Raw genomic sequence first — 26,322 nt, forward strand, 5'->3', positions numbered from 1 at the left:
TGCTTCCTCTCCCTCTCAGGGGCGAGGATTCAGCTCCCACTCGTGTGCTGGGAAGGCACAGCTCTGTCTGCTCACAGCTGAGAGAAATCTTCAGCTCTTGCCAGTAACTTTGGGAAAAGGGCCTTGGTGTACTGATGGACAGTTGGTTGAATATGAGCCAGCACGTGGCCAAGAAGACCAATGGCATCCTGCCTTGTATCAGAAATGGTGAGCAGGACCAGGGAAGTCATCCTGCCCCTGTACTCAGCACTGGTGAGGCCTCACCTCGAGTACTGTGTTCAGTTTTGGGCACCTCAGTACAGAAAGGATGTGGAGGTGCTGGAGCAGGTCCAAAGAAGGGCAACAAGGCTGTGAAGGGCTTGGAGAATATGGCCTACGAGGAGACTGAAGGAACTGGGGCTGTTTGGTCTGGGGAAGGGGAGGCTGAGGGGAGACCTTATGGCTCTCTTCCAACACCTGCAAGGTGACAACAGCAAGAGTAGCATTGGTCTCTTCTCACTGGTGACAGGACGAGGCAAAATGGCCTCAAGTTGCACCAGGGAGGTTTAGGTTGGATATCAGGAAAAACTTTACAGAAAGGGCAGTTAAGCACTGGAACAGGCTGTCCAGGGAGGTGTTTAAAATCCGTTTGGATGTGGTGCTCAGGGACACGATTTAGTGGTGGGTTGTTAGGGTGTATGGTTGGGTTGCGGTTGGACTTGATGATCTTTAAGTTCTTTTCCAACGCGAGCAAACCCGCGGCTCTGATTCACCCACACAACCCCCTGGTGCTGTCCGTCCCCCGCCGCCCCTTTAAATCTCCTCCCCCGCTCGCCCCGCCCTTCCTCTTCGCTCCGTTGTTTCCTGATTGACACGCGGAGCCTCCAATGGGAGCCGGCCGGGCCCGGCGCCGGCGCGTGCCGCGTTCAAGCTTCCCTCCCGCTGCGAGGCGCTCTGGATGGGCGGGACCCCGGGAGGGGCGGACCGGCTCCGATAGGCAGCTCGCCATGATGGACAGCTGCGATCACCAACCGCGGGGCGGGGCGGGGCGCTACCTGCTCTCCAGGCGGCCGAGGAGGAACGTCGCGCGGCTCGCGCTGTCGCATCATGTTCCAGGGCCCCGAGGCCGAGCCGGCCAAGCCCAGCTCCAGGTGAGGCTGCCGGGCGCCGCGGGGCGGTGCGGGCTCCTCGGTTCCGGGGCTCGGAGCGGGTCGGAGGCGCGCGGGGGGCTTCGGCCGGGGCGTGGCGCCGAGGGGCGGAGGCCGGGGGATCTGGCCGCGTTCCGGGGGCTCTCGGGGCTCCGGCGCCGCGCCGAGGGGGAGCGGCTGCGGGTTCGTTGTTCCCTTGTGGAGCCGCGACACGCCGCGGCTGCGGGCTGCGGGCTGGGCGCTGCTCCCCGGCCCGCCTTTGTCCCGCGTGGCGGGTAGCCGGGCTCCGCCCTGAGCGGCCGCGGGGTTCTGAACGGAGCTTTGTTTGGCCGTCACGCGAATCCTCCTGCGCTGCTCGCCGCGTGGCGCGCCCAGGTCGAGGAGCCTTGCGGCCGCCGCCGGGAGAGGCGCGGAGCTCTGCGAGGTTTGCTTTCGTGGATCATCGGTTCGTAGAATCGTTAGAGTCGGAAATGACCCTCGAAGCCATCCGGTCCCACTCCCCTGCTGTGAACAGGGACGCCTGCAGCTCCGCCGGGTGCTGAGAGCCCCGCAGCCTGACCGCGGCTGTTTGCAGGGATGGAGCAGCGCCCGCTGCCTCTCTGGGCCCCTCGTGCCACTGCGTCACTGCCCGTGTGGTAACAAACTTCTTCCTTGTAGCCAATCTAAATCTTCCTTCTCTTAGTTTGAAACCGTTTCCCCTTGTCCTGTCACAGTAGTCCCTGCCAAAGAGTCTGTCCCTTCTTTCTTACAGCCTCCCTTTAGATATTGAAGGCTGCTCTCAGCTCTCTGCAGCTCTCCATGCCGCACAGCCCCAGCTCTCAGCCTGTCCCATACAGGAGGAGGTGTTCGATCCTTTCGGTTGCTTTTCACTCCTTTTATCATTTTTGTGGCTCTCACTTGGTGTGTGAGCAGCTTCCAAACTGCCGTGCTGAAAATATTGAATGTTGTCCTAACTGTTGGCCTTGCTAACACAGCAGCGAGGTGCACATTCTGCCCTCCTCCCCACCAGCATCACTGCAGTGTGCTGCAGGGCTTCCGGATCAATGGCATAACTGCTCTGAAGCTTGCTGTGTGTCTGTAAGACGGGTGAGCTGTTCAGTGAGCAAGGAGCTTGCAGTGACCCACCAGCAGAAGCTGACCAGCAGCTTTCTGGTCTTTGCTTCAGAGCTCGTTGTTCCACACCTTGGTGTTTGCCTTCTGCTCGTTGGCATAGTGCTGGTCTCTGGTGTGGAACGCAGCTCTTCTCTTTCACCTTCTTTAATAGAACTGTCTGAGAACCAGTAGGGCTTCAGTGTTCAACTTCCAGATGTACGTAACTGTAGATGTGATTTATAGGTGTATAGATATATAGTTGGGTAGACAGGGTCTTGAATTAATGGATGAGCCCTGGAGCTCCTTCCATAGCTTGGCTGAAAGGCTTAATTGGGAAAGAATGTTCAAATTCAGTGTTTGAATGTAGCAAAAAAGCTCACAAGACCTTATTAAAATTCTTCAAGCCTGCTAAGAGAGAACAAAGCAATTAGTAGAGGCTTTTATACATACAGGGTAAGTTCATAGTTTGGCTGCTTGAGACGAATTGACAGACTTCCAGTTAACTGGGGGTGCTTAATTTCCATCTGTTTAAACTACTTCTCTCTTCCTTTCAGCCTCTGTGGTAGCATACTCAGATTAGTGCAGCTAGAGCTCAGATAAGAGTAAATGCATAAAAATAGCTGAAGTGATTGGAAGTCAGAAATCACCCCAATTCTGCGAGGGCAGCAGCAGGCTTACTGCTTTAACCAGAGCCCCTTCTCAAACTTGTCTTGTTTGTTCTTGTTCCTTTTGTTCTTCATTCCATCTCCCAAATTTAAATACTGAAAATGCTTTTTACATTTTCTAGACTGATTCCGTCTGAATGATGGAAATGTGTAACTTGCCCGTGTATGCTTTAATAGCAATTTTAGATCTTCTGAAGTATATGGAAAGCCTGCAGAGTAGTTAGATCCATAGTGTGTTGAACACTAAACTGTACATCAGCCTTCTGCTCAGGTCCTGGCTGCACAGCTTTTAGTTGCTTCCTCAAACACAAGAGGTTCATGGAAGCCAGCTGTGCTAAGGGCTGAAGTGCTGGAATTGGCCAGGAAAGGCAACATCCTTCTGAGGTTGCTTCTGACTTTATAAACTACTCCCAGACCAAAATGGGAACTGCTGTCTCCCTCCTCACAGAGAACAGAACTGCTTTCTGCATCCTGATGTGCTGACAGAGCCCATTTCCTGATGGGGCAGCCTGATATCTCAGCTTTTGTGGGATTGAATCTTAATAAAAGATGTTGGCTGAGAGGAGCCCCTTCTTACCCCCGATGGGTGTCTGACCTGCACTGGCTGACCATGCTGCAGATGATGGAGTGCTGTGCTGTTTCGCATTGTTAATTCACTGACATTTGAATTCATCTAGAGGGGTGGTGTTAAAGATCCTGTAATTTATCACTGCTCTCTTCGTATAAAAGGAAAGGTTTGTTAGGCTCCAGGTCGGGTGTTTGGATTAGAAGAGGTGCAATTGAGCTGCTAGTTTTGCTCAACTACTAGGATTGCAGGTAATTGATCAAGTAGATACAAGTGTGAAGGTGGGTTTCAATGCCTGCATTGGCACTGCGTTGCTGTTCTTTTTCTGTGGCTTTTCCAATCAGTTCCACTTGCACTGCTGCCAGGTAATGGTTCTGTTCTCTTTCAGGACAGGACAAATTGTTGATCAGGGCATTGCAATTAGCTGTAGGCTTATTTAATGGCAAGCGTGACTGCTGATAGATTTCAATAAGTCAATCAATCTCTAATATAATCTTCAATTTTAATAGGATCTATTTGCTATACCTGTAGTGCAGAACTTTGGTCTCAATGGTTTTGCATCAACAACTGAAAATTTATCTTCTTGCATCTTCCTTTGTGAAACTTGAGAATATTTTATTGGGACATCTGCTGAAAAGTAGATATTTCGTGGACTTGGATTTGTCTGAAGTAAATTCAAATCAGAGTAGTTAATCATGGCACACAAGGGAGAATGTGGAGGAGGGCATCAAATATGTTTCCAAACAGACATTTATCTCTTGCTTCCCTCCTCCTGTGCTGCAGGGTACTGAAGCCCCCTGGAGGAGGGTCCAGTAATCTCTTCGGAAGTGCAGAAGAAGTTTCTTCTTCCAGCAAGCCACACCGAATGGCATCCAATATCTTTGGAGCATCAGAAGAACCACAGAATCTTCCGAAAAGAACAAACCCTCCAGGTAAGGGCAGCCACTCCCACAGCATGGCTGGGCTCTGAATTGCAGAGCTGGGTTTGTGCTGCTGCTGTGGAATGCTGTTGTCTGATGTCATGTTTTTACAGCATGAGTGGGCCGAGCACCAAATCTATTCACGTACATGAAGGACTGAGTATTTCAGTGACTTACATATTCATAGGCTTTTTAGCACATCAAGGCTAATTCTTTCTGAGTTAAGGCCTAGGAAGTGATGAAAGGAAGCTGATTCTGTTCTAGAGCTCTGTTGTCAGCTAGCTGCCACATGTGAGTCTGAGATCTCTTTACAAAGATTTCAAACAGTATCTTCAGGTAAGAGAAAATCAGTCTCTAGCTAGTAAGGTTCCAGAAGTCTTTGAATTGTTACTTCTTTTTCATAGCTTGGTAAAACTAAGTCATCTGAAAAAAAACCAACTGTTTTTCAGGGGGAAAAGAAAGTGGTATTTTTGAGGATTCTGGTGCTGCTCAGCCTCGTCCACGTATGAATCCACCTGGTGGGAAGACAAGTGATATCTTTGGCTCTCCAGTATCTACCAGCGTTGTGCGAGCACACCCAAACAAGCCTAAGGTATTGGTATTGCTCTCACTGGACCAAGGAGCTGGCAGCTCAGTGAGTCACCCTGGAGTCTGCTCAGCCATACAGCAGTGCCTGTTGTTCTTGAGGTGACAAACCTAAATGATGCATAGGGTAACTTCAGATTGAACACTTAGTCCTGAAATCTCTTTTAATAGTTTATCCATGGTGTGTTGGTTCTCAACGTGCTTACAGTTTGTGATAAAACTGTTTATTGCTGTTTAATAACTCTGTTAAGAAAAAAGTGCTTCTGAATTGTTTGATTTTAGGTGAGGTTTGGCTGGAGCTTTCGTGGCACACAGCCAAGAGATCTTTTAAGATGGGTAGGAGGTTTTTCTCTTTATTCTACAATTTGGCAGAGGTGATGTTGACACTCTGGCAAGCCAGTGGATATCAGTGAGCTGCAGTGACCTTGCTGTCCTCTTCACCTCTTCTAAATGCACGCATCTGCGTTCAGTGTGAAAGAACTCCAACAAGAGATTAAGCTTAAGTGACCAACACGAGAAAACTAACTGAAGGTCAGCTTTGAGTGCCAGATCTGCCATGGGTCTGTGATGTCAGACGAATGCATATCTTGGTACATCAGTTATTGTTTGTCACTCTGAAAGCTGGGATATGGAACAGTTGGAGATGCTTGTGGTTGCAACCAAATCTGGTTTTGGAAAATTGAAAAAAGAAAAAAAGGATACTTTGCAAATTATATTCAGCTTTCGTGTTCAAATGCCCTATGTTGGCATTTGCTGCTTTCCTGTAAGTTGGTAGTCTTGAAGGAGTCAAGACTCCTTGCTGTGTTTCAGTGGTTCTGATATCTCAGGTAGCTGCAGTGCAGCTGACACTGCTAATGATGGGAATGTATTAGCAGTCTCATTTTTCCTGGAACCTTAGGAAGGAAAGATTGCATCAATTTAGTTTTCTCTATTTTCCCCCTTAAATTTGAAGGTGCTGGTCGTGGGCTCTTACCTAACTTTTAATGTGAGACCTCTAGTTTATTTGGGAGGCATTGGGTGATAAGGGAAGAAGAAAAGAAAGGCTGTGGCATCTAGGTTGTGCTGGGAGCAGTGCTGCCGGAGTAGGAAAGTGCTTTTTGTTCCTCTGTACCCCTTCGTGGGGCTGCTCTATGACTCCTCTCAGCTTTTTTTAAATGTAACATTTTAATTCCCATGAATTCCTATCTAAATGGAGGACGAACCTTTGGAACTCCTGTAAGTTTAGCTACAGCATTGGTATGACGGGAAATACAGGAGACTGCAACTTGCAGGGATTGTAGCAAATGAGTTTTTGTGGGTGGGGATAACAGGGAAACTTTTCTGAAGTATTGCTTTGTGTTTCTGACGATCAATGTTATTGGAGAAGTGGTCTCAAAAGCCTTTAATTACTGTCCTGTTTGAGTCACTGTTGATGCCTACCTGCAGCAGGAGCTGCTACTTAGTGAGGTGAGTGCTGCAGGCTGCTTGTGTTCTAGCTGCTCTGGGTTGAGAGTTGACTTCTCTGAAGTGATATTAAGTATTTGTCAAGTGTGGTAATTGGAATGATAGAATCGTTTGAGTTGGAAGGGACCCTTAAAGGCCATCTATTCTAATGCCCCTGCAGTGAACAGGGACAGTTCTTGGCCTTTGGGCTGAGCTGTCTGTCAGCAGGTTTTAAGCATCTGAAGAGTTAATGTAATGTTTTGACTTGTTTCAGTGAATTGTCTGAGATGTGCACCTGAACATAATGTAGAAGTTAACTTTGAGAGTTTAATTCTAGTAATGCTTTTGGGATTACACAGGTGGGGGGATGAAGGGCTGTGCACAGTGTCTGTGGCTATCGGCTCTTACCACAATAAACAAGTGAACTTTGGTCAGAAACAAAGCAAAATCTTCTGAAGGTTCTGTGGCGGGGTTACTGTTTGAGAACTAAGGTTGTTTTTGGTTTCATTGCAGGATCACATCGTCTTGAAGGAAGATGAAACACCAAAGAAGCCAGAAGGTCAGCAAGAGAAACTGTTGTTTTTGAGAATATGTGTTGTGAGGGGATAGCTTCTTGTGCTTCCTCTTAAAAACATAAGTCTAACACCAGAGGTTAGCAGAGAGGTTTTCCTTCTCAGTCAGAAACTGAGTCATGTGATTTCAGGGAAATTGTCCTCTTCCTCTTACTGAGGAGAACACACGAGTCTTGATAACGTGTATAGTGTGTGTATATACTTTGCTTGGTGCTGTATTGATACTGTAAATAGAGATGCATCTGCATATTTATAAAACACCCTAATAGATTCTTTGTTTCTCCTTTGCCATCTCCTACAAGTGTGTAATCTAGGCATCCTCTAGCTGTAAACAGCAAATAACTGTCTGACAAAATGTGCTGTTGCTCTGTTAATTATAGTTAAGGAATGATGAGTGCATGGTTGTTAAGCTTGATATGACAGAATTGCTTGGTATGTTGCATCTCTTAGTTGCCTGAAAGTGCCAAAATAATTCTGAAGGTACATTGCTTAGCCTACATGTCTTTCCTAGAGAGACTGCTTAAGGAAGGAAACTACTACAAAAGTGAAATTCTTTCCTGGTATCTGTTACTTTCAGTAAAAATGAATAAGTATAAACTATGTCCTTGGTGTGCTGTGGATGGGAGACATTGGGAAGAATTTTGTCTACTTGGGATGACACGTACAAAAAGTGCTTCATTCACTACAGAGTGCAAGTTGGTCTTATCCTCCTTTTCTTTTTATTCAGCTGCAGAAAATAACAAACCACAGCTGGAAGATGGTGGTGAGAAAAAAGATGTGGGCAAGGAGGAGCGATGCAAGGAGCCAGAACCCAAGATAGACAATCATGAGCCCAGATTAGGGCCGAGGCCACGCTCACACAACAAAGTTCTGAATCCCCCGGGTGGAAAATCTAGCATTGCGTTCTATTAGGGTCATCTGTTCACTTTCACTAATGGAGTCTGCACAGAAACTCTGGTCTGTGGTTGCAAGGTCAGTTTTCAGGGTATTGTTTGTGGATAGATCCTTAGGCTGATGGATGAGGGTTGTGCTAAAGTGTGTGGAAAAGAAAACTGATGATTTGGGGAGGGAGGGCTGAGGGAGGGAAGGGATGCCCTGTGGAAGACAGGCGTATGGGACTGCCTAGGTGGGTGGTGGAGGGGAACATTAGTGTAACTTTGTGAAAGAGCAGTGCTACTTTGTGGTGAGTTCATTGGGCTAGCAAGTGGCTCAGGACCGGTGGAACTAGGCTTCTCTGTGTGGTCAACGTGTAAGATGTTGTGAATGGGTAGGGACCTGGAGGTCACATCTGGAATATTTTGAAGCAAAGCAAGTAGCTTTTTTCTTGGCAGTAGGAGACAGCTTCACAGCGTGAGTTGACTTGCAGTCACTTTAATGTAAATAGTTCCACTGGAACAGCTAGTGCTGCCGTGTTCTTGGGAGACTTTAGTCTTTGGTTCTCTTTCCCTTCTTGCTTCACAACATGTGATTGCTGATATGAGAGCAAAACATGCTGAAGGTCTCTTTTATACTCTCATAAATCACCATATGTTAATAGATATCTTGATTTATTTTTTTTCCCCTCCCCAGAGCATTCAGGCCTTTCTTCTGCCTTCAGTAATCTGCTGATTACTATGAGTAGCTCTAGCTCAATGATAACACCAGTCCAGTGTACCGTTTCGTGTAGGTGTTTCTAGAAGTCTTTAAATGAAAGTACCATGGTTGAGTGCTTGCACACTTTATGGAAAAGATGTGAGTGCAAGCAGTTGCTTAATAGTACTCTTTGAACAGAAACAACATATGATCTACAGTTACTGTAGCAAATATGCTGAGATGTCTAGCCAGCTGGCTTTGATAACCCAACCTGTATAGAAATGCCTTAGTTTCTGCAATGTTTTTTTACTTTTGTATGCTGCAGAAACCAGGACTGTTATGCTGTCTTCACCACAGTGCATTTTTTCTTTTGCCTGTGCTGACTCTGTTAGTGAATTCTCTCGTCTTCAGTCAGCCTCGCGTTTGCCTTTGACTGCCTCGGATTTTTGTTGCTAAGGAAGAAAGCTATTTGAATTCTTCCCAAACCATGATTGTAGTTGTTTTGAGTCATACTGTAGACTATCCTAGCTGGAGAAGCAAAGACAATACAGCCCTTTTGTTTATGCTGGCTTTCTTAAATCATGTTTGGAAGATGTGCATTTATTGCACAAGAGTAGGTGGGGAGGGTAGCTCCCACCATAGGTTCTCTGAATGGGTTTTCTGATCATATTCAGAGCTTTCATATTTGGATGTCAACATTAAGTGCTTAGACAGTTCAGTGTATTTAGTAGTGACTTTTTAAATTTGACATTTGCAAACAGGAGTTGTTCAGGTACACCAAAGAACAAGTGGCCTTATCTGCCTATATTCACTGCTGTTCTAGCCCGGGTTCCCTGAAAATTGCTGCTGTTTAGGGGGAGCTTTCTCTGGGTCAGGTGCTAAAAAACACTCTTGATTATGGTGCTTATTAGTCTGTTCTGTTTATAGTCCGCTCTGCTTAGTTTGTCAGAAGTGGTGGATGACTGTGTGCAGACCTAGTTGCCTTTCAGATTGTGAAAGTGAAGCATATGGGGCAATGTGAAGGATCTAAATAACGTGGGAAGTAGGAATTCCAAAGCTTCTGTGTCTTTCACATGGATTTGGGGCTCTCCGTTGTTTGGCTCCCTTGAAGAACAACACAAGGATTCTAACTTAGACCTTATATTGCATTTATGCTGCTTCCAAACATGCATTTCTTAGCAGCTTTTCTCAAATCTGTGCTGCCATGCCTCTGGCTGAGTTTCAATCACATCTGTTTCAATACCTTGTTCCATACTTGTCAAGATTGTAAGAAGTTACTAGGTTTAAAAAAGAAAGAAAGAAAACAAACAAACAAACAAAAAACAACCTCAACCAGAAGCTGCTTTCTGCATTGAAAGATGTGGTACAGTTGATGTTGTTCTTTAATACTGAGCTTAGGTTTGTCATCTTTTAGTCCATTGGCTACAGTGCCTGCCTTTTAAACAGACTTCAGACTGGGCCTTTACATTGGTTAGTTTGTTTTCATGGTTTTTTTTTGTTTGCTGTCTAAACCACGCCTCCAGTTCTTCAAGTGAACCTGATAAGAGCCTTTCTCTGCCACAAAAGGTGATTTGAAATCAAATGATGAATCATGTACTTGTCAATAAACCTCTGTATTTTGCTACTTCACTGTGTGCTGTAAGATGTGTGCTCTTATAAATTAATTGGTGGTCTAGCTGAATAACACTGAATTTTATCTGAAATTGGAAAAGCTGCACAAAGTTCTTGGGCCTTCAGTAGTGTAAAGCTTTGGAGATGTGACCCTACCTGAGGTTGCTCATGAGAAAACATCTCCTGCCCCTGGGGAGTTAAGGGATGCAGCAGGGGTGGGCTAGTCAGACTTATTTTTTGTGGGGGAGATAACATTTCATGTTCTCAACAATACAGGAATGCTGTTATGCTCTTCAGTGTTGATTTGAATATTCAAATATTTTTAATATTTAAGTCTATTTGTAGTACAGTGTAATAACTCCCCTTAAGCAGAGGATTCTCTTTATGTGAAGAAGTTGTATTCCTACATCTACGCTTCCAGTGAGTGTAAAACTGCCCTCCTGTGCCATGTTATCTCTGCCAAGAGAATGGAGTGACCATAATTTCAGTTCAGGTGAGTTGGATGTGGTGGCTTCTCAGCTAGGGTGTCTGCTGATACTGTGCCTTAAGTTTCAAGCTGTGATGCCCTGCAGAGCCTCTCACTTAGCACTTGTTACTTGTCATTTTTCTATTCTGCACAGAGAAATTTGCCACTTACAGTTAAAAACTCTTCTCTCAAGTATGCACAATGCTTTGGATAGGATCTTCGTGTGAGAGCCTGTGAATGTCCTTGAGCTTGTTGCACTGGTAACAAGGGATTGTCCTTGTAGACTACAGAACAGTTTCATTTCACAGCTCTGCACATAACTTCATTACTTTGCCCCTAAAGTGAGGATTTGAAGCACCCTTGGCGTAGATTGTGATCCAGGTTACTGGTCCAGTTGTGGAAGGAAAATGCAAATAGTGTTGTGTTGAATCAAGATCAGTGCAATTTTTCTGCTGTTAAGACTGCTGACTGTTGTGCACTACACTTTAAGCATCTTCTCATACTGTTCTCTTGCATCACTGCATGACCTTTGATAAGCAAAACCCACAGTTTTCACTCTTGATGAAGAATATTGATGTACTGTCTGCTTGAAGTAAGCAGCATTACTGCTTTTTTATTTGCCGTAGTTACCCAGTGATCATGTGAAGAACTGTTTGATGTCTGCCCATCAAAGTGTCTCTGTTAGGTCAGGAGTCAGCTGGCCACCTAGCACTTTGCTCAAGTCCTCTGACTTGCCTGTTATTTAACTTGTGCTTCAAGCTCTGCTGACATCCTGTCTAGCATCCCTCTGGGAAAGATGAAGGTTCAGAATGCTGGGGTTGTGCATTAATTAGTTTACTTTTCTTGAAAATAAAGAAGTGTCACAACCAGGATGTTGTGTTGGCTGTAGAAAGCAGAAGGATACTGACTTATGTGAGCGTAAACTATGAGACTGCTACAATAACAAACCTCTTATGTGACTACTTTTTATCAGCCATACACAAAGTAATGATTTACTGCTAGCCAAAAATTGAGGAACAGAACCCCAACAAACAGGCAGTGGACTATGTGGGTGTGTGGGCTTCTAGCCCAACTGGTTCCTGCTCCCCTTCTTGAAAACAAAGTTAATGAGCAAAAAGAATGGTTTTTAAGTGCTGTGTTAAATTTACAGCCCTTGCTGCTGCGAATGAAGATTATCCACTTGAATCTGACTTTCCCTTCTTTCAAGTTGCAATGCCTGTTGTTAACGCAATCTCCTCTTCTTCAAGCAGCTTGAAATGCTGACTGTAATTGGCAGGAATGCTTTCATTTGCTTTACCCATCAGCCTGTCTCCAGCCAGCTTCTAATTCTGGACTCCTACACTACCTCTTCCCTCCTACGTATACATATATTTTAAATAGCAGCTATGCTGCCCGTAGCTACTTGGTTATCCTTCCCATTATACGCCCTGATACAAACCTTATGCCACTTAAGCCACAACCAAATAACTTTGTTATTGCGTAACAGAAGCATAGAAGTATCTATCAAAAGTGACCAGGAACATACTGTTGTCTGTTAGTTCATGAAGATGATGGCTTTTCCTCAGCTGCCACTGCATGTGAACGTATGTAACTGTGTGCTCCACTGTGTTAAAGTGTTCAACATGCTGGGTTCTGAGTATGCTCTGGAGTAGTGCTGGCAAAAAGATGAGTGAAAAATCTTACTTCAGTGTGAGCTGCCTGAAGTCCCCTTTCTAGTTTTGCATAGTTTGTTGTACAAGTTGCTATCCAGTGTGTTGTATGCAAATAAAGGTTCTGCCAAATAACACTATCCAAAAGATTATAGTATTTCCAGGGTTGCCCAGGGCTAGAGAAGGGTAAGGAGTGGGGACTTCCAATTACCTGTATACATAAATGCAACACTACAAGAATTAAACAGATGCAAACCGATTTGTTACTTTCCATTTATTACAGCATGTTGACTTCTGCGAAAGCCACTCTCATTTTTGTGGCAGGCTTAATGAATGTAGAGAACCATTTAATTACTTTGGAAAAAGTTTCTCAGAAGTGAGCTCTGACAGTGCAGCAGCTGCTGTCAAACTAGCAGGAAGCCAGGCAAAGCAAAGCTTTCTCGTCATTGTTGGAGTAATGAATGAAGGAGCAGTTAAACAGGAGTGACAGGAGGCTGCTGATGTACTCACGTGAGGATGCACAGGTACTGTTGCTTGTTCTCTGCCTCCTTACTGCAGTTACATCAGCTTCAGGGCTTTTAAGTCTGAGCTGAAAGACATGAACAGCCTTTTGGAAACTGTTTGTAAGAGACTCTAGCGGAGTCCTCCTACCCAAAGATGGTTCTGGGCTAACAGGCAGTAGGGCTGCTAGGAATTCCCTGTTGCTCACAGCCTTCATTTCTTTTTAAGATGATATGAGTTTTTAAGAGTATTTGCAGGGATCTTTGCAGTGGTGTCTATTAAAAAACTAACCACCAGAAGTTCTGATGTTACATGCTGCAATGCACAAATAGATAGGAAAGCTTCACAGTGACACCTGGTAGGCAGTAAAACTTCCAGGGCTTCATCTTCATGAGATCCATTAACCAAGGGCAGCTTCTATGAAAAGTGTATCACAGCTCTTCCTCAAAACAGGGGAGTAAAGTTGTAACCAGGAAGTAGACGATGGGATGACAAACAAGGACTGGCAGGTTTATGAGTTTCCATAGTGAAACAAGTACAGGGCTTCAGTGCATGTTCCAGCACTCATTACAGCCACTCTGAGTTTAGCTGCAGCAGTATATGGTGTAGAAACTGGGAAAGCTGATCACCTCCTGTTAATCAGCCTCATTTGACTGACAGTCATTGCTTTAAAGCCAGGTGTTGGTAAAATATGACATGCAGAATCTGATCTTTTGAACACACGGTTTCTTTTGTAGATAAACCTCCAGCATAAGTGTATGCTAAATGGTTTTTTTTTTTTTTCCAATAATCTTTTTTTTTTTTTTTTTTTTTTCCAATAATACCTCTCCTGACAGGAGGAGAGGCTGAGAGCTGGAACTGTTCAGTCTGGAAAAGAGATGGCTTAGGGAGAGCTTATCAGTGCGTATAAATACCTGCTAGGAGGCAGTGGCAAACAGGGAGCCAGTCTCTGCTCAGGACGAGATGGGGCTTAAATTAATTTGTTTTTATTGTTACCAGTGAGGGTGGTCAAATATGAGAACAGGTTGCACAGAGGTAGTGGAGTCTCCATCAGTGGAAACACAGCTTGAGAAAAGTGTGCTGTAATGGATGGATTCGTCTTCTCCGATCACCACGTAAGAGGTGGCTTTCCTGGCATGCTCTCAGTGACTACTAGTGCTTTTAGTGCTCATATTAAACGTAACTTGAACGGAACTTTTTCACTTAAGAACTTGTTATAATTAATTTAAGTCATTTATTTCAGCATGCCTTGCACTTGGCCATGTTAAAGGTTTACTTCATTCCTGAAGCATAACTTGTGCTTCTGTAAACAGTTGCATTTTGCACAGTGAAAAGGGCAACTGAGTAAGTAAAGCAAGCCATTAATGAGCGAGAGCACCCTGGTTTAAAGGACAAAACTTCAGATTGAAACCTTTTATCCTTTTGAGGGTAAATGAATGGGCAGTGCTTGTGGAAACCTTGCTGCTAAGGTGATGTGCAATTAAGCTATGCTTGAGGGCAAAAGGCAATCCCTTTGATTAACTTGTCTCCAACCTCCAGCGTAAAGGTTAGCATTATTTTGGATATCTGATTTGTACAAGATGCATAGTAATGTAGGACAGTAGGGTGGGACAAGCCTACTGAGGTACAGGGATTAACAAGTTCTGATACGCAGCATTCTTGTGACTGAGCAACAGCAGTACGGGCAGCTATGTCTTATGGAGGTAGCTTCTATGCAAGACTGAAAAGCAGCTATCTAGTGGCTTATGAACAAGCTGGGGCTAGAGAGGTTTCACTTAGTGTATAGTTCTTGAAGCACCCCATGCAGGTCTGTGTGTGTTGGAGAACCACTCGACTGCCGTGCTTCATTTGTGTGCCAGATACAAGAAAGTTTTGTCTGTAGATAATTCCCTCTGAGATTCCCTTAAACGTGTTTAAAATGCATACGTAGAAATCAACTTTCAGACAGGTTAGTGCTGTGTCTGGCAGCTGTCATTCTTCTCAGACTGCAGAGGTTCAATTCACAGAGCCTATGTCTCCTGCTTCATCATCAAGGAGTGGTGCGGTATCCGCAGGGATTCTGTCCTGCTGCACAAGTGTTCCCTTTCTTGTTCTGTTCTGCATCCCACCCTAAAAATTCACAGAAGCACTTAGTGGCAAAAAGGACATCGTTCCTCCTGCACACACATCACAAGGTGAGGAGGCCCTTCCCTCACCTCCTTTCAAAAAATGATGCACCCACCAGTAGCTTGAGACTGGGTCAGACTAGAAAGTGCTGCATCAGTATTCTAGGAGATGACTCTTGCTATGGAGTCCTCTTTTTGTGTTGGAGGAATTACTTATGCGTGCACCCAACAGCTGTGACATCGATAAAGGCAAGCTGGTGATGCAAGGCTGTTTTTCACCTTTATCACATTTACTTGTTTCTTTTCCACAATGTTGAGGCTTATGGAAGCAACAATGCATAAACAGTGTTTGCCAGCTAAGGATCATTGTTGCCAGAACCACAGGAGAGTCTTTAATTCACTAGAAAGGGGCAAGAACATCTCAAGGGACCAATTGTTCTGTCTTAAGGCACCCCTATAGTTCCATGCAGGTTGTGAAGACACTGATTTCTCTTCACAGTATTCCACTAACGTGCTGCTGATGTCTCTGTGTGGAATGGTAGGGGAAGCATTCCCACCTGGACTTTGTTCTGAGAATGCCCAACAAGATTTGAAAGGCCAGCTCCAATCATTTGAACAAAGTTGCAAGCCCCATAGCTGTTCCTAAAGTTGCTTGGGGGACCACAGGAGGTACAGATGGCCTGGCAGGACTAATGAAAAGAAGAATTAGCAGTTTTTGAAGGTGCTAGGTTGTCATTGGTTCTAAGAGGAATTAAAGACTTACTATTTCCATTAAATAAACATCTGTGCTTCCTCTTTAAAAAATCTGGTGTACATCCCTCCCAGCCAATGGCAGGTTCAAGACTGTTCTCTATCCCTTTCAAGCAGCTTGAGAGAGCACAGACAACGTGTGTAGTTTCAAACTGGAATAAGGCGACTGGGTTCCTGAATGGCACGTGATGACTTAGCGCATAAGCCTCTAAGAAAATTTGGTTGAGAAAAGCAAAATTCACTGGGAAAAGCAAAAACAAGTTTAATGCTTCGTGCTGTAACAAACAGTCCCTCACTCTGGGTTTTGTGTTACGGTGGTTTGTTGTTGGGTATTTGCAACCTAGCCAAGTTCTTCAGGTTTGGAGTGCCAGTGACTTCAAACCATACCTGTTCAACTTGCTCATCAGACACGTGGCTGATATTGCAGCAGGCTATTGCTAGTTCCTCTCATGAACTGGGACAAACCCTTACCAGAGAACCTGCATCAAGAATTCAGGTGAAGTGGCAGGCTTTAATAAAGAAGAAAAGTAAACCATTGTGCTCTAACAGTTATAGAAATAAGGTAAGGCTCGACTTCTCCAGTCGTACTTCCATTTGCTAGCATTTGCTGCTACTGCAGAAGAATTAAGGAACAGAGGCTTGCATTCAGGTGGGTTTATGTTATTTCTTACAATTAAATCAAAGAGCATCTTGCAGGCTACAGGAAATGAAAGGAGTGCTTGACCAGGAGTAACAAGCCAAAATCTGCTGAGAGATCGTAGCAGACATTTGGAAAGTTAAGAGAAACACACTGGGTACTCATAATTAATATGCCAACTGCTGCAGAGAGAACAGGGGAGCTGTGCTACTGCACCAGCAATATATACTGCATATAGTAGCGCAGTATGTGCTGCACAGCAGGATACACAGCAGCCTGCTGATTGTAACCAGAATGTTTATCTTGAATAAACTTGCTAAAAATTAAAATGACTGGGGGAACAAAGAAAGTGAAGTCACTTGATCTGGTTATTTTGATGGAAAGTAAACCTGAGTGCAAGCATATAGCAAGGATGTTAATGAGAGGATTTGTAAGGAACTTTGGTGCAGTTTGGTTTGCCTTTGTTTCCTTTTTAATCGGTGCACATCAGATGGAAGCTGCTAGTTTAAAACTCCGCTTTGGAAGGGTGTTCTGCACTCAAAAAACTGCAGGTTAAGGTTGTACTTATGTTCGTTAACTTCAGCACAGCTCACAAGAAGAATTTTGTCCCTGCCTGTCCGAAACAGGATTTGTAATGTTTCTCTTTGAAGAGGCAGGAGACTTTGTCATTCCAAGGATGAGAAAACTGAGGGGCAGGAAAATATTTCAAAATAATGTCGGCAAAGATCAGCATATAAATTGAACATCTGTGTCTTAGAGGTACCAGGAATTCTCCCTCAGTCTCCAAGGATCCTTAAGAAGACTTCTGTTAAAGCAGAAATTATACAAACCAGGTTTAGTGTCAGGAACTCAGCCTTTCACCTTCTTTAGGGGCACGCAAAAATGGCATAAAAACTTACTCAAATTCTTTGCAGTTTACAGTCATAGCATCTTTGAGAGACCAAGTAGCGATCTTGTGCCTACCTGAACCTCTTTTGGCTTTGCGTGGCTTCTTCCTATTAGTAGTAATTAGCCTTTATAGCTTGTGCCCATCAGAGTATGGAACAATGCTGTACTCTGATGTTTTATGCAGTGATAGCTACCTGTGGCCTTGGGCCCGCTGTTTTCCAAGGGGGAAGATGCAGAGCATATTTTGCTAGAAAAGATGTTTGAAGTGTGACTTAGTGGCTGAGTTTTCGCTGCACAACAGAATGCAAGGATGCAGAATTGCAGAAATGAGGATTCCGTTTTCAGTTTTAACTGTTTTCAGGTTAAAATGAGAAGGCAGCTCATAGGAAGCCCATCTCATCAAGGTGAACCTTTCTTGCTTTGAATTTATTTGTCTTAATATTTAGAGTTTGTTCTACATTTGTTACAACAGTTGATGGCATTTCTTCATCCTCAACTTCAGAGCAGACTACTATACTATATATCACTAATGAAATAGTACCAAAATAATGTTTGTGTGTTTAATAATGGCCTCTGCTCTATTAAAAGTCCACAACTAGAGAGAAGCCGCCTTATCCACATTTTACAAATAGGAAGAAAGCAGCAAAATGGTGAGTGTGAAGCAGAGCCTCAGAACAGAAAAGGGAGTCCCAAGTGAGCTGAGCTGTCATAAACAAATGGAAGTAAGAAACAAAGGAAATCTGTAAGACTTAGGTTGGGACGCAAAGATTTCCTCGCTTCCAAAGCAAGGCTGATGCAAACTTAGCTTGGTTCCAAGCACAGCAGACAACGTGCTGGAACTGCAGGGCAGAGCTGCCTGCGGCGGTGCAGCTGAAGCTCCACCTGCCTGCAAAGGCAGCCAGCTTGTGGGACTAGCTCAAAGGTGAAATGTCTATAGGCTGTTTTTCAAATAAGGCATTTCTTCCCCTTCTCCCAAATTGAATGAATCATTTCCCTTTACGTTGTTGTTCAGAAGCTTCTTCGAACTGTCTTTGAAGGGAAAAGAAATCAAAGAATCCTCATACTCTTCAACTAAGTGTTAAAAACATGTTTCTCTGATTCACAAGTGGAAGGAAAAGGTTTGTTACTCCCCTATTTCCCAGTCAGCTAAAAATGAAAGGTGTGTGAGGCTCAGAGAGGCTTGTGTCAGTCGCTGCGGCTACAGCCATGGAGCAATATGTGGCGTCTGCTGCAAAGGGGAGAGCTCCATTGTAGAACAACGTGATGGTGAGATTCAGGAGCCAGTAGTGAAGCGGAAGATGCCGGCTGTCCTCTGTCCTCTGCAAAGAAGAGATGCCCGCAGTCAGCACTCTGCTTCACTCCAGCGTCACTTGCTGTAGGCCATCAGAGGACGCTGAAGTCTTAAGAAGTTATAGCAGGTAAAAGTGAATGCAAAGGCAGCTCACACTCTGACAGAAATTCTGCATGTGCTGTAAGTGTGAAGAATCTGTTCTTTAACACTATTCAATTTTAAAAAACCCCACAACAAATAATATCCCACAGTGTCATTTTATAAAGGCTATGGGTGCAGGACACTACTCCAAGCGGGCTGTAAGAGCCTACTGCACTACCTTGGAGGAACCAAAAGATACCGTATAAACAGCTACAGAGGGAAAGAGAAGCCAGTAGAACACATAGTGAGAAGAAAGCTGTCTAATTTTAAGTGCCGGAAAAAATTGTATTCTACTGTCTGTAATGCTTATTCCAAGACAGATGAATGCAATGAGAAATGGAAGATGAAGGCTGGAAGAAAATAGTTCAGTATTGACCAGATTACCTATTTTCTATTCCAGATCTTGAGGTAGAAAACAGTTTCAGAAGGAGACTACTATCTAGTTTTATCCAGAAAAGCCTCCTTTGAGTGGTGACCAGTAAGAAATACCTGCCTCAATGAAGTAATACTATTCAGAGTACTGAGGTGGCTCTCCAAAGGCTCCAAATACACATGATCTGAAAAGTTGCATTTGCCCGATAGCTTGCGGATGCCATTTCCTCAGATATCCTCCAAGTCCTATGCAAGATTTAATGCAGTGGTGCTAATGCCCTCTCCTGGCCAGTAGCAGTGCTTACCTCTGCATCCCAGCCTGTCCAAGATGAAATGGGAAAGCTGTGTACAGCCTACCACCTTTTTGGATTCTTGCTGGTTAACCCCATCCAAGCTACTTCAGACCCACTTTATCTGGTGTGCTGACCATGAGGGCTGAAATAAAACCAAGCACACAAAGCAGAGTACCTGGAAACAACACAGCAGGTGTTAGAAAACCAAATGACAAAATCATGTCATGCATATAATACACAGAATTCTCTATGACTGTTCACAGCTTCTCTTAACATGAATACTACAGTCTCTTAGTAGGACTGTTTACCTTTTACCACCCTCTAAGACAGTCCTCATGCTCTTTGTCCACTAAAATTTCCACCCTTCAGAACTTCCTGAGGCCTGTGACACGGAAGCACCTCTCTCTGAAGATGGCCACACTGAGAAATGTTGATGAGCACAGAGGCACTACACTTGGGTTGGTACTGGCAGCCAAGTTGTACCTCCTCACTTGACCAACTGCAGATACCACAACAATTTCACCTGTTAGCATGCTCAGCTCCATAGACTTGAGTCAGGTTATGTGCCAGAAGCAACCTTGGTAGTGGGCATGCGCTGCAGACAACATCCTTCTCTTAGAAAGAGATTCGTATCTGTTTTGTTCTGCAAAGAGCCAAAGCAATCTCTGCACGCACACCTCATCTGATGCACCTGTCCCTTCAGAGGCTACTGAAGTTGCTGTGCTGCACTTGCAAGTGCAGGCTGAGCACAAAACTGATGGTGCCAGATGGGGTGCAGCGTGCCGTGCCTGTCAGTTTCTCTTCAAGTGCTGGCATCAACAGAAGAGAGCAACAAGCAGGTTAGTTTCTGAGGACGTTTAATTCATACACACACACCCTTTTTCACTGATGATTGCTCATATTGCTTTGTTGTTCAGCAAATGACATTTTCTATAAACCCTGAGGCCACCCTGAGGCAGATCTTCATAACGCCACTCCAGCGTCTGAAGACATAATGACACTACTTAACTGCAGTGTGAAATAATTCATCTTTTCTGCTAAGGGCAGATCATCTCTGCACAAAGCAGGGGACAGAAACTCAAGCTTCCTAAAGACGCGGATCCTAAGGAGATTCACTAAGAAACATGTAATGAAGATTCTGCTTCTCACAGTAATTTAAACCTGTGGCCAAGGTCAGTCCATATACAAGATCTCTTTAGCTATGCCACTATGCTTGTTACTGAGTGGAGGTCAACTGGGGGCTGAGACTGGCCTTTACAAGGGCACCAGGACCCCAAAAGCTGTTGGCTCCATCTCCAGCAACATTCTGTTGCCCCTGGTCAGAAATGCTTCTGACAGTCGTTTTCAGCTTCTCTGGGGCTGCAGCCATAATAATGGAGTAAATTGGCCTTGGGGATGGCATCCAATGGAGTTGTTTATTAGTGTGATTCTGTGCACAGCCCCAAGGCCCTGTGGCTTCAATGATCAATCTGACTGCAAGGTGGGGGGAGGGACTCGTGCAGATACAGATGGTTATCTCTGAACAGTAATTGTCTGGATCACCCCAAATATTACCACCCCATTCTTCAGGAGATGCATTTTCCAATTTGAGCTATGTCAGGCAGAATTTGGAGATTGCATCAGTGCCATTTCAATACATTAGCCCAGTTTTTGGTGTTTTAATTGAAACCCTTGAAGCTCATTTAGCAATTTCTCTGTTTCTAATAACAGATAACAACAGCTCAGTCGATCAGACATCTACTGATGTCATCTTGTAAAGCCTCTATTTTACAGTTTGGTTTTCCCCTCCCTTGGCAAGAAGACACACTGCAACCTTTTGCAGATTATACCTTCATCTTTTTCATCCTTAGACCAGCATCAGTTAACTGTTCTCCTACTTCTGCCCACTTACACCAGTTATCAAAAGCCAAATCTTCAGGGAATGTAGGCTTTGGTTCGATCCCACATTGTTGTAACTATTCGTGACTCTGCTTGTCATCCTGCTGACTCCACCAATTTGACTTCACAGGAAATGACAAATGCATTTCACTTGGTTTTATTTATCAGCAATTCAAGAGGTGTTGATAATTTTTAATGATACTGATAAATTTTAACTCAAAGGCTAACATTATAACAGCACTTAATCATAAACCTATTTAGAGGTCAGTAACACAATTTAATGAAATATGTCATAATTAAACAGAGACCTGATTACAGATTCAGAGATGACAAGATCCACACTCACTACCAGGATACCCTGCATCTATGTACAGATACTCACAGACACACACAGATAAGAGAAATATATGGATCTAATAAAGCAACACCCACATTTGTGAAAAAAATGCATATAGTTAAAAGGCATAAACAAGTACAGAGGTGGATGTAAGAAAAATGAGCTGGCCTCTGCTCACGGTTTCCCTCTACTTGAATTCAGAGCAGACATTCAGCATGCACTGGCATTCCGCAGCAGATGATAACTGAGGGTGACTCGAGTGGGAGGACTTTGCCCCGGTTTCTGTTGATCAACAGCCCCGAGGATTTGGTCGTCCCTGAGAGGTGTCCCGACCCAGGTTTGGCCAGGTGCTTGTACAGAGCAGCTCCATGGATGGTGCAATCTTCTGGTACTTACCACCAGCGGCACAAATGCCAGCACTTGCTGGACTCACAAATTCCGTGCTGCCACCTTGGCCACGATCCAGTGCAGATGCACTGGGCTGTCAGGAGATGAGTGACTCCACTGCTGTTCTTGGGCAGTGGGATGAGAAGCAGGAGTCAGATCCAATAAGGGATTGCCCTAACGCTCCAAGCCGCTGCCCCTTGCTGCCCACGGGCAAGCAGAGTCTAGGCAAGGAAAGGGGTGTGCTGGTTGTACTGGGTCTGCACCTTTTATTCAAGGAGAAGAATCGCACCATGCAGCGAGAGGCCTGAGAGAAGGGGGAGAAAGTGGGAGGTGGGGGTGGCAGTGCTGCAGTTGACCCAAAAGCATTGTCCAAGGAATCAGAACCCCAGAGCTTCCACAGGAGCCCGGTGCAGAGTTTTGCCAGGGGGAGGAAGGAAGAAGTTTCAGGTTCAGCCTTGTGGATGGACGTCTTTCTGTGGCCACACAAGTGCTTTGTGCCCTTGATGCTGAAGGCAGCCACCCAGAGCTGGGGAGTGGGTGCACGGCCTCTGAACTCAGACCAGCAGGGAAATCAGGAGAACAGAATGCAGGCACTGCTGATTTCTGCCAGTTTGCTTTAAGACTCATTGCAGTTTCAGGAAAAGTGTCCCCACAGTGTAAGAAAGAAAAGAAACAGGGTTGAAAAGGAATAGGGTTGGTTTTAATTGTTGTTTGTTGTTGTTTGTTTTAAAATATACAATCAGTCTATGGTGTTACACTGTCAACGATCTCAGACAGTTCCTGAAGGAGCTCATCCACATCGTTCTCACTGTCCACATCAATTTCTCCTTCCAATTCATCTCCTATGATTTCCAGCATTAAGTTTTCGATGTCATCATCCTCTGAGACGAGTGCTTTCCCCGCCTCTGTGCAGCTCAGCTGCTGCATCTGATCTGCTTCTTGTGAGGCATTCCTCACAGAGTCTGCCACGGAGTCTGCCTGGCTTCCCGGAAGCAGTTCCAGACTGGGGAGAACAAGGAAGAGAACAGTCAGTACCTGACATTTCTAACTGAGATACGCTTTCAGCAAACCAGCTCTGAGGTCTGTGGTTAACCCCTCCCGCACCTCACACTCACACAGGGATGGCGATTCAGTTAACCTGCGGCTGCCTTTAGAGTGCAAGATACCAGCAGGCACATTGCTCGTAGTGGGAGCTGATCTGGACAGACAGAGCAGTTTGAGCCTAGCCAACAGGGGCCAGGTTTTGTAGCAGAAACACATCGCCAGCCTCATTATTTGACTGTAAATATGTGAAGAAGTCATCCTCTGCATAAACCTGTTCACTGACTGAGTTACTTCTCCCCATGACACGCTGTGCAGAGATTTTGAGTGTGCAATTACAATTATTGCAGATGACCTCTTCCTTTGTTGGATTATGCCACGGCACATCTCAAACACCCCATCTGTCCCCTGATGCGAAAGAACTTATGTCTAATGTAAAAATGGCACTGATGAAGAGCAAGTTGTGGTCATCACCTGCTTGGAGGTGTTTGGACTGCAGGAATGGTCACCAGGCTGTCCCCAGGCAGGGCTGAAACGATGGCCTAGGAAGAAACAAGACAGTGTGTATGATGCACGGGTCAAAGCTTCCGAAGTAGCTTCTTTTCCCAGGGAAGTTGTGGATGCCCCATCCCTGGAGGCACTCAAGGCCAGGCTGGATGGGTTTCCAGGCAGTTGGATCTCATGGCTGGCAACCCTGGCCACAGCAGGACAGGTGGAACACTGGATGATCTCTGAGGACTCCTCCTCCCTTCCCTGGGCGCTGCTGAGCCTGATCCCAAATACAGAAGCACGCGGCTCCTGAAGAAAGGGTTCTCTTGAAGGTTACAAGTGACCTTGGGTGTTTTTAACAGCACAGCATTCATGGACAAAATCCTTCACACCACAGAGCAATCTGAGAATTGTAGAATCAAAGAATCTTACATAATCATTGCTCTGCATCTAATCAATATAGAAGTTTTCCACAAGTACCCTGTGAGACATCTGCTGCCTTCAAAGGAAACAGTAAAGCTGTAGAACATTTGAAATTTCTACCATTACTACAGGAGCAATGTAAACCTTCCTTATGCACTACTGCTGTTGCCGCTGTTCTTACCATTGGTAGTTTTCTGGCTGGGGGCTCATCGGTGTCCTCAGCAGCAGATGGTTGCATCTCTGCTGCTTTTCGTTTCTGTCTCTGCTTTTTGGGGAAGGTGGCTTTCCAATCAATAGCCCTCATTTTCACCTTGCGTCCACCTGAAGTAAAAGGAAGAGATTGCTGATCCATTCTTGCTGTGCCTCAAGAGAAATCCACGTTCTCGTATCATTCCCACAACCCAACTCACAACAAAGTTAAGTACATTTGACCAGCGGAATTACATTGCCATGTCCAGGATTCTCAGCAATGTTTTCCACACAGTCATCTCTGTCTACCAACAACGCATCAAAAGGAACAAAGAAACCCAAGAGCTGCACTCGGTAATAGTCCAGGGCAGGGAAAACTCTGACACAGAACAATGCTAAGTGACAGCATTACTGTGCTGAGGCACTGTAACAAGCTGCTTGTGCTCACCCTTGACTCTTTTCTTGCAAGGCAATTCCCTTGCTTTGCCCTTCTCGTCGCATCGCTTGCGTTTTTGCGCAGCCGGGCCGTGGGAGGAAGCTGGGATGTCAACTGCAGAGAACAGTCCAGGAGAGAACAATCAGAAAATCTGAGGAGAAAGACAGCGCATCCAACCCAGATGCCTGTTCAGTATCTGTACCTCTCTCTGGTGCCTTCTCAACCTCTGTCTGGTTCCCCAGACTTTCTGCAAGGCCGCTGTTGAGAGGAAGGCCACTCGTGTCAGCTTCTGGCAGAAAGAAGACAAGAAATAATTGAAGAGCATCTCTTTGGAGGAAGGTTTCAGCACAGTCAGCCACAAGCTTCCAACATTCAAGCATAGTTTCTTACATTTGCCTTTCCCCTGCTCAAATGTTGTGCCATTTCTGCAGTCAGCACAGACCTGCAATGCATTTACCTCTCTCCAGAAAAAAATCCACCCCTATTTTGACAGCCAAAATGCAAGCCAATATTTCACTTATCAGGACTCTTCCCTGCCCTCCCCAATGAATGGTTACCTGACATCCTGCACCCGCTCAGAAGTAATATTCATAATTAAGTCTTTCCTGATGCTTCATGCCACCAGGAACTCACCGTTGCTTGGTGGTACGGTCGGTGCGTTCCCACCGCGTTCCTTCTGGTGAAGAAAAGGGCAGTGGGCTTTCTGACAGCCTCCCGGCTGATTCTCCCAATAGCAGGGAATCTCACTGCGCTTCTTCTGAAGAGAGAAAGGAAGGAAGGGTCACGGAAACAGGCAGATGAGATTTGCAAAGAGATGCAGCGCTCCAGGTCGTGCCTGAGAGAAGTGGAGAGCTCATCTTTAGGCAAACACTCACATCAATTTTCATATGTCTGAACTTGCAGTCGCTGCTGGAACAGCGACCCTCCATCCACTGTCTGCAGACTTGTTCACTTCCCAGAGCCGCTTCACAGTGGCGGAAGGCACAGCTGTCTCCCTGCAAGCAAAAGGAAACCACACAGGAAAATAAGAGTACAGCCTGAAACGTGTCCATGCTGTCAACCCAGGTTGTTAGCAGCGAGCGCACAATCCCACTGCTGATGAAGGTAACGCATCACCAGCAGGTCTCCCCCTGCTCCACCCCTTCCTCTTAGAAGTGAGGAAAGGGAAGAAAATCCAGGCAAAAGAAACCCAACCATACCTTAAAGCAGATGGAGTAGAAATAAAAGTAGCAGTCGACTCCTTTCTGAGGCATGGGGAACTTCTTAGAGCAAGTTCCTCTCCAAAGGAATTCCCCGCTCTTGGAAAGAGCCGGCTGCACTCTTGGACTGCTTGGATCCCCAAGCTCACCTTTCAGATTGGAACCCTAAGGAAAGAGTCAACAAGGGAAGAATCATGAGGAAGAAGCATTTTCCCAGCTTTCTTCCTTTATGCTGTGTAGACTCTCGAGGAGTCTCGGAAGCAGCTGGCTGCAAGAACTGTGCCAAGTCTAGATCCAACTTGTGTCTAACTGCCACGGCTTCTCCCAGCAAGTACTGTCCTCCATCTCATCACCAGTTATATACCCTGCAGCACACATTTTGCGTTCCTGACATGAAAAAGACTCCCTTCATCTTCTCCTCTTGCTGCAGCTGCAATGGATGCACTGGTACGACTCACATGTTTGACAAACGTACAGTTCTGGCTTACCAGGCACAGCTGCAGTCCTTCTCCCTTCCAGCTAACACACCTGGCTGAGCAGCACCGTCAGCGAGAGCGGGCAGCACCCGTCAGCCACCACCACTATCACTGCCAGCCGGGACGAGAGCTCACGCAGCGTGTCCACACTCCTGCGCAGCGCTCACGGCTGTGGCACTCACTGGTGCAGCCACGGCCCCAAGCACCGTGCTTGTGGTGTCACAGTGCTTGTGATGTCACAAT

General features: G+C 45.4%; 2 protein-coding genes across 2 annotated transcripts; one reads left to right on the plus strand and one right to left on the minus strand.

The window, feature by feature from the left end:
- Nucleotides 1–994: 994 nt before the first annotated feature.
- Nucleotides 995–10,149, plus strand: JPT2 (Jupiter microtubule associated homolog 2). The gene is made up of 5 exons (XM_085237108.1): nt 995–1,130; nt 4,233–4,381; nt 4,819–4,961; nt 6,890–6,935; nt 7,676–10,149. Exons 1-5 carry the CDS (start codon nt 1,087–1,089, stop codon nt 7,858–7,860), a joined length of 567 nt encoding a protein of 188 aa, XP_085093234.1. The 5' UTR covers nt 995–1,086; the 3' UTR covers nt 7,861–10,149.
- A 12,328-nt stretch (nt 10,150–22,477) lies between these two features.
- On the minus strand, nt 22,478–24,122 carry LOC146543278 (zinc finger CCCH domain-containing protein 11A-like). Its single transcript, XM_085237832.1, has 3 exons — nt 23,961–24,122; nt 23,342–23,409; nt 22,478–22,829 (listed from the first exon to the last, which is right to left on the minus strand). The coding sequence occupies exons 1-3, from the start codon at nt 24,081–24,083 to the stop codon at nt 22,571–22,573; spliced, it is 450 nt and encodes a 149-aa protein (XP_085093958.1). The 5' UTR covers nt 24,084–24,122; the 3' UTR covers nt 22,478–22,570.
- Nucleotides 24,123–26,322: the final 2,200 nt, after the last annotated feature.

The sequence above is a fragment of the Meleagris gallopavo genome, chromosome 16 (assembly GCF_905368555.1).
Source record: "Meleagris gallopavo chromosome 16, MGAL_WU_HG_1.1, whole genome shotgun sequence".
NCBI classification, from domain to species: Eukaryota; Metazoa; Chordata; class Aves; order Galliformes; family Phasianidae; genus Meleagris; species Meleagris gallopavo.

Coding starts and splice junctions, on each gene's coding strand:
- LOC146543278 (XM_085237832.1), bottom strand. CDS start 24,083: ATGAGGGCTATTGATTGGAAAGCCACCTTCCCCAAAAAGCAGAGACAG. Junction 23,410..23,960: donor CAGCCAGAAAACTACCAATG/GTAAGAACAGCG, acceptor GTTTCTTCCTAG/GCCATCGTTTCAGCCCTGCC. Junction 22,830..23,341: donor GTCCAAACACCTCCAAGCAG/GTGATGACCACA, acceptor TGTTCTCCCCAG/TCTGGAACTGCTTCCGGGAA.
- JPT2 (XM_085237108.1), top strand. CDS start 1,087: ATGTTCCAGGGCCCCGAGGCCGAGCCGGCCAAGCCCAGCTCCAG. Junction 4,382..4,818: donor GAAAAGAACAAACCCTCCAG/GTAAGGGCAGCC, acceptor ACTGTTTTTCAG/GGGGAAAAGAAAGTGGTATT. Junction 4,962..6,889: donor CACACCCAAACAAGCCTAAG/GTATTGGTATTG, acceptor GTTTCATTGCAG/GATCACATCGTCTTGAAGGA.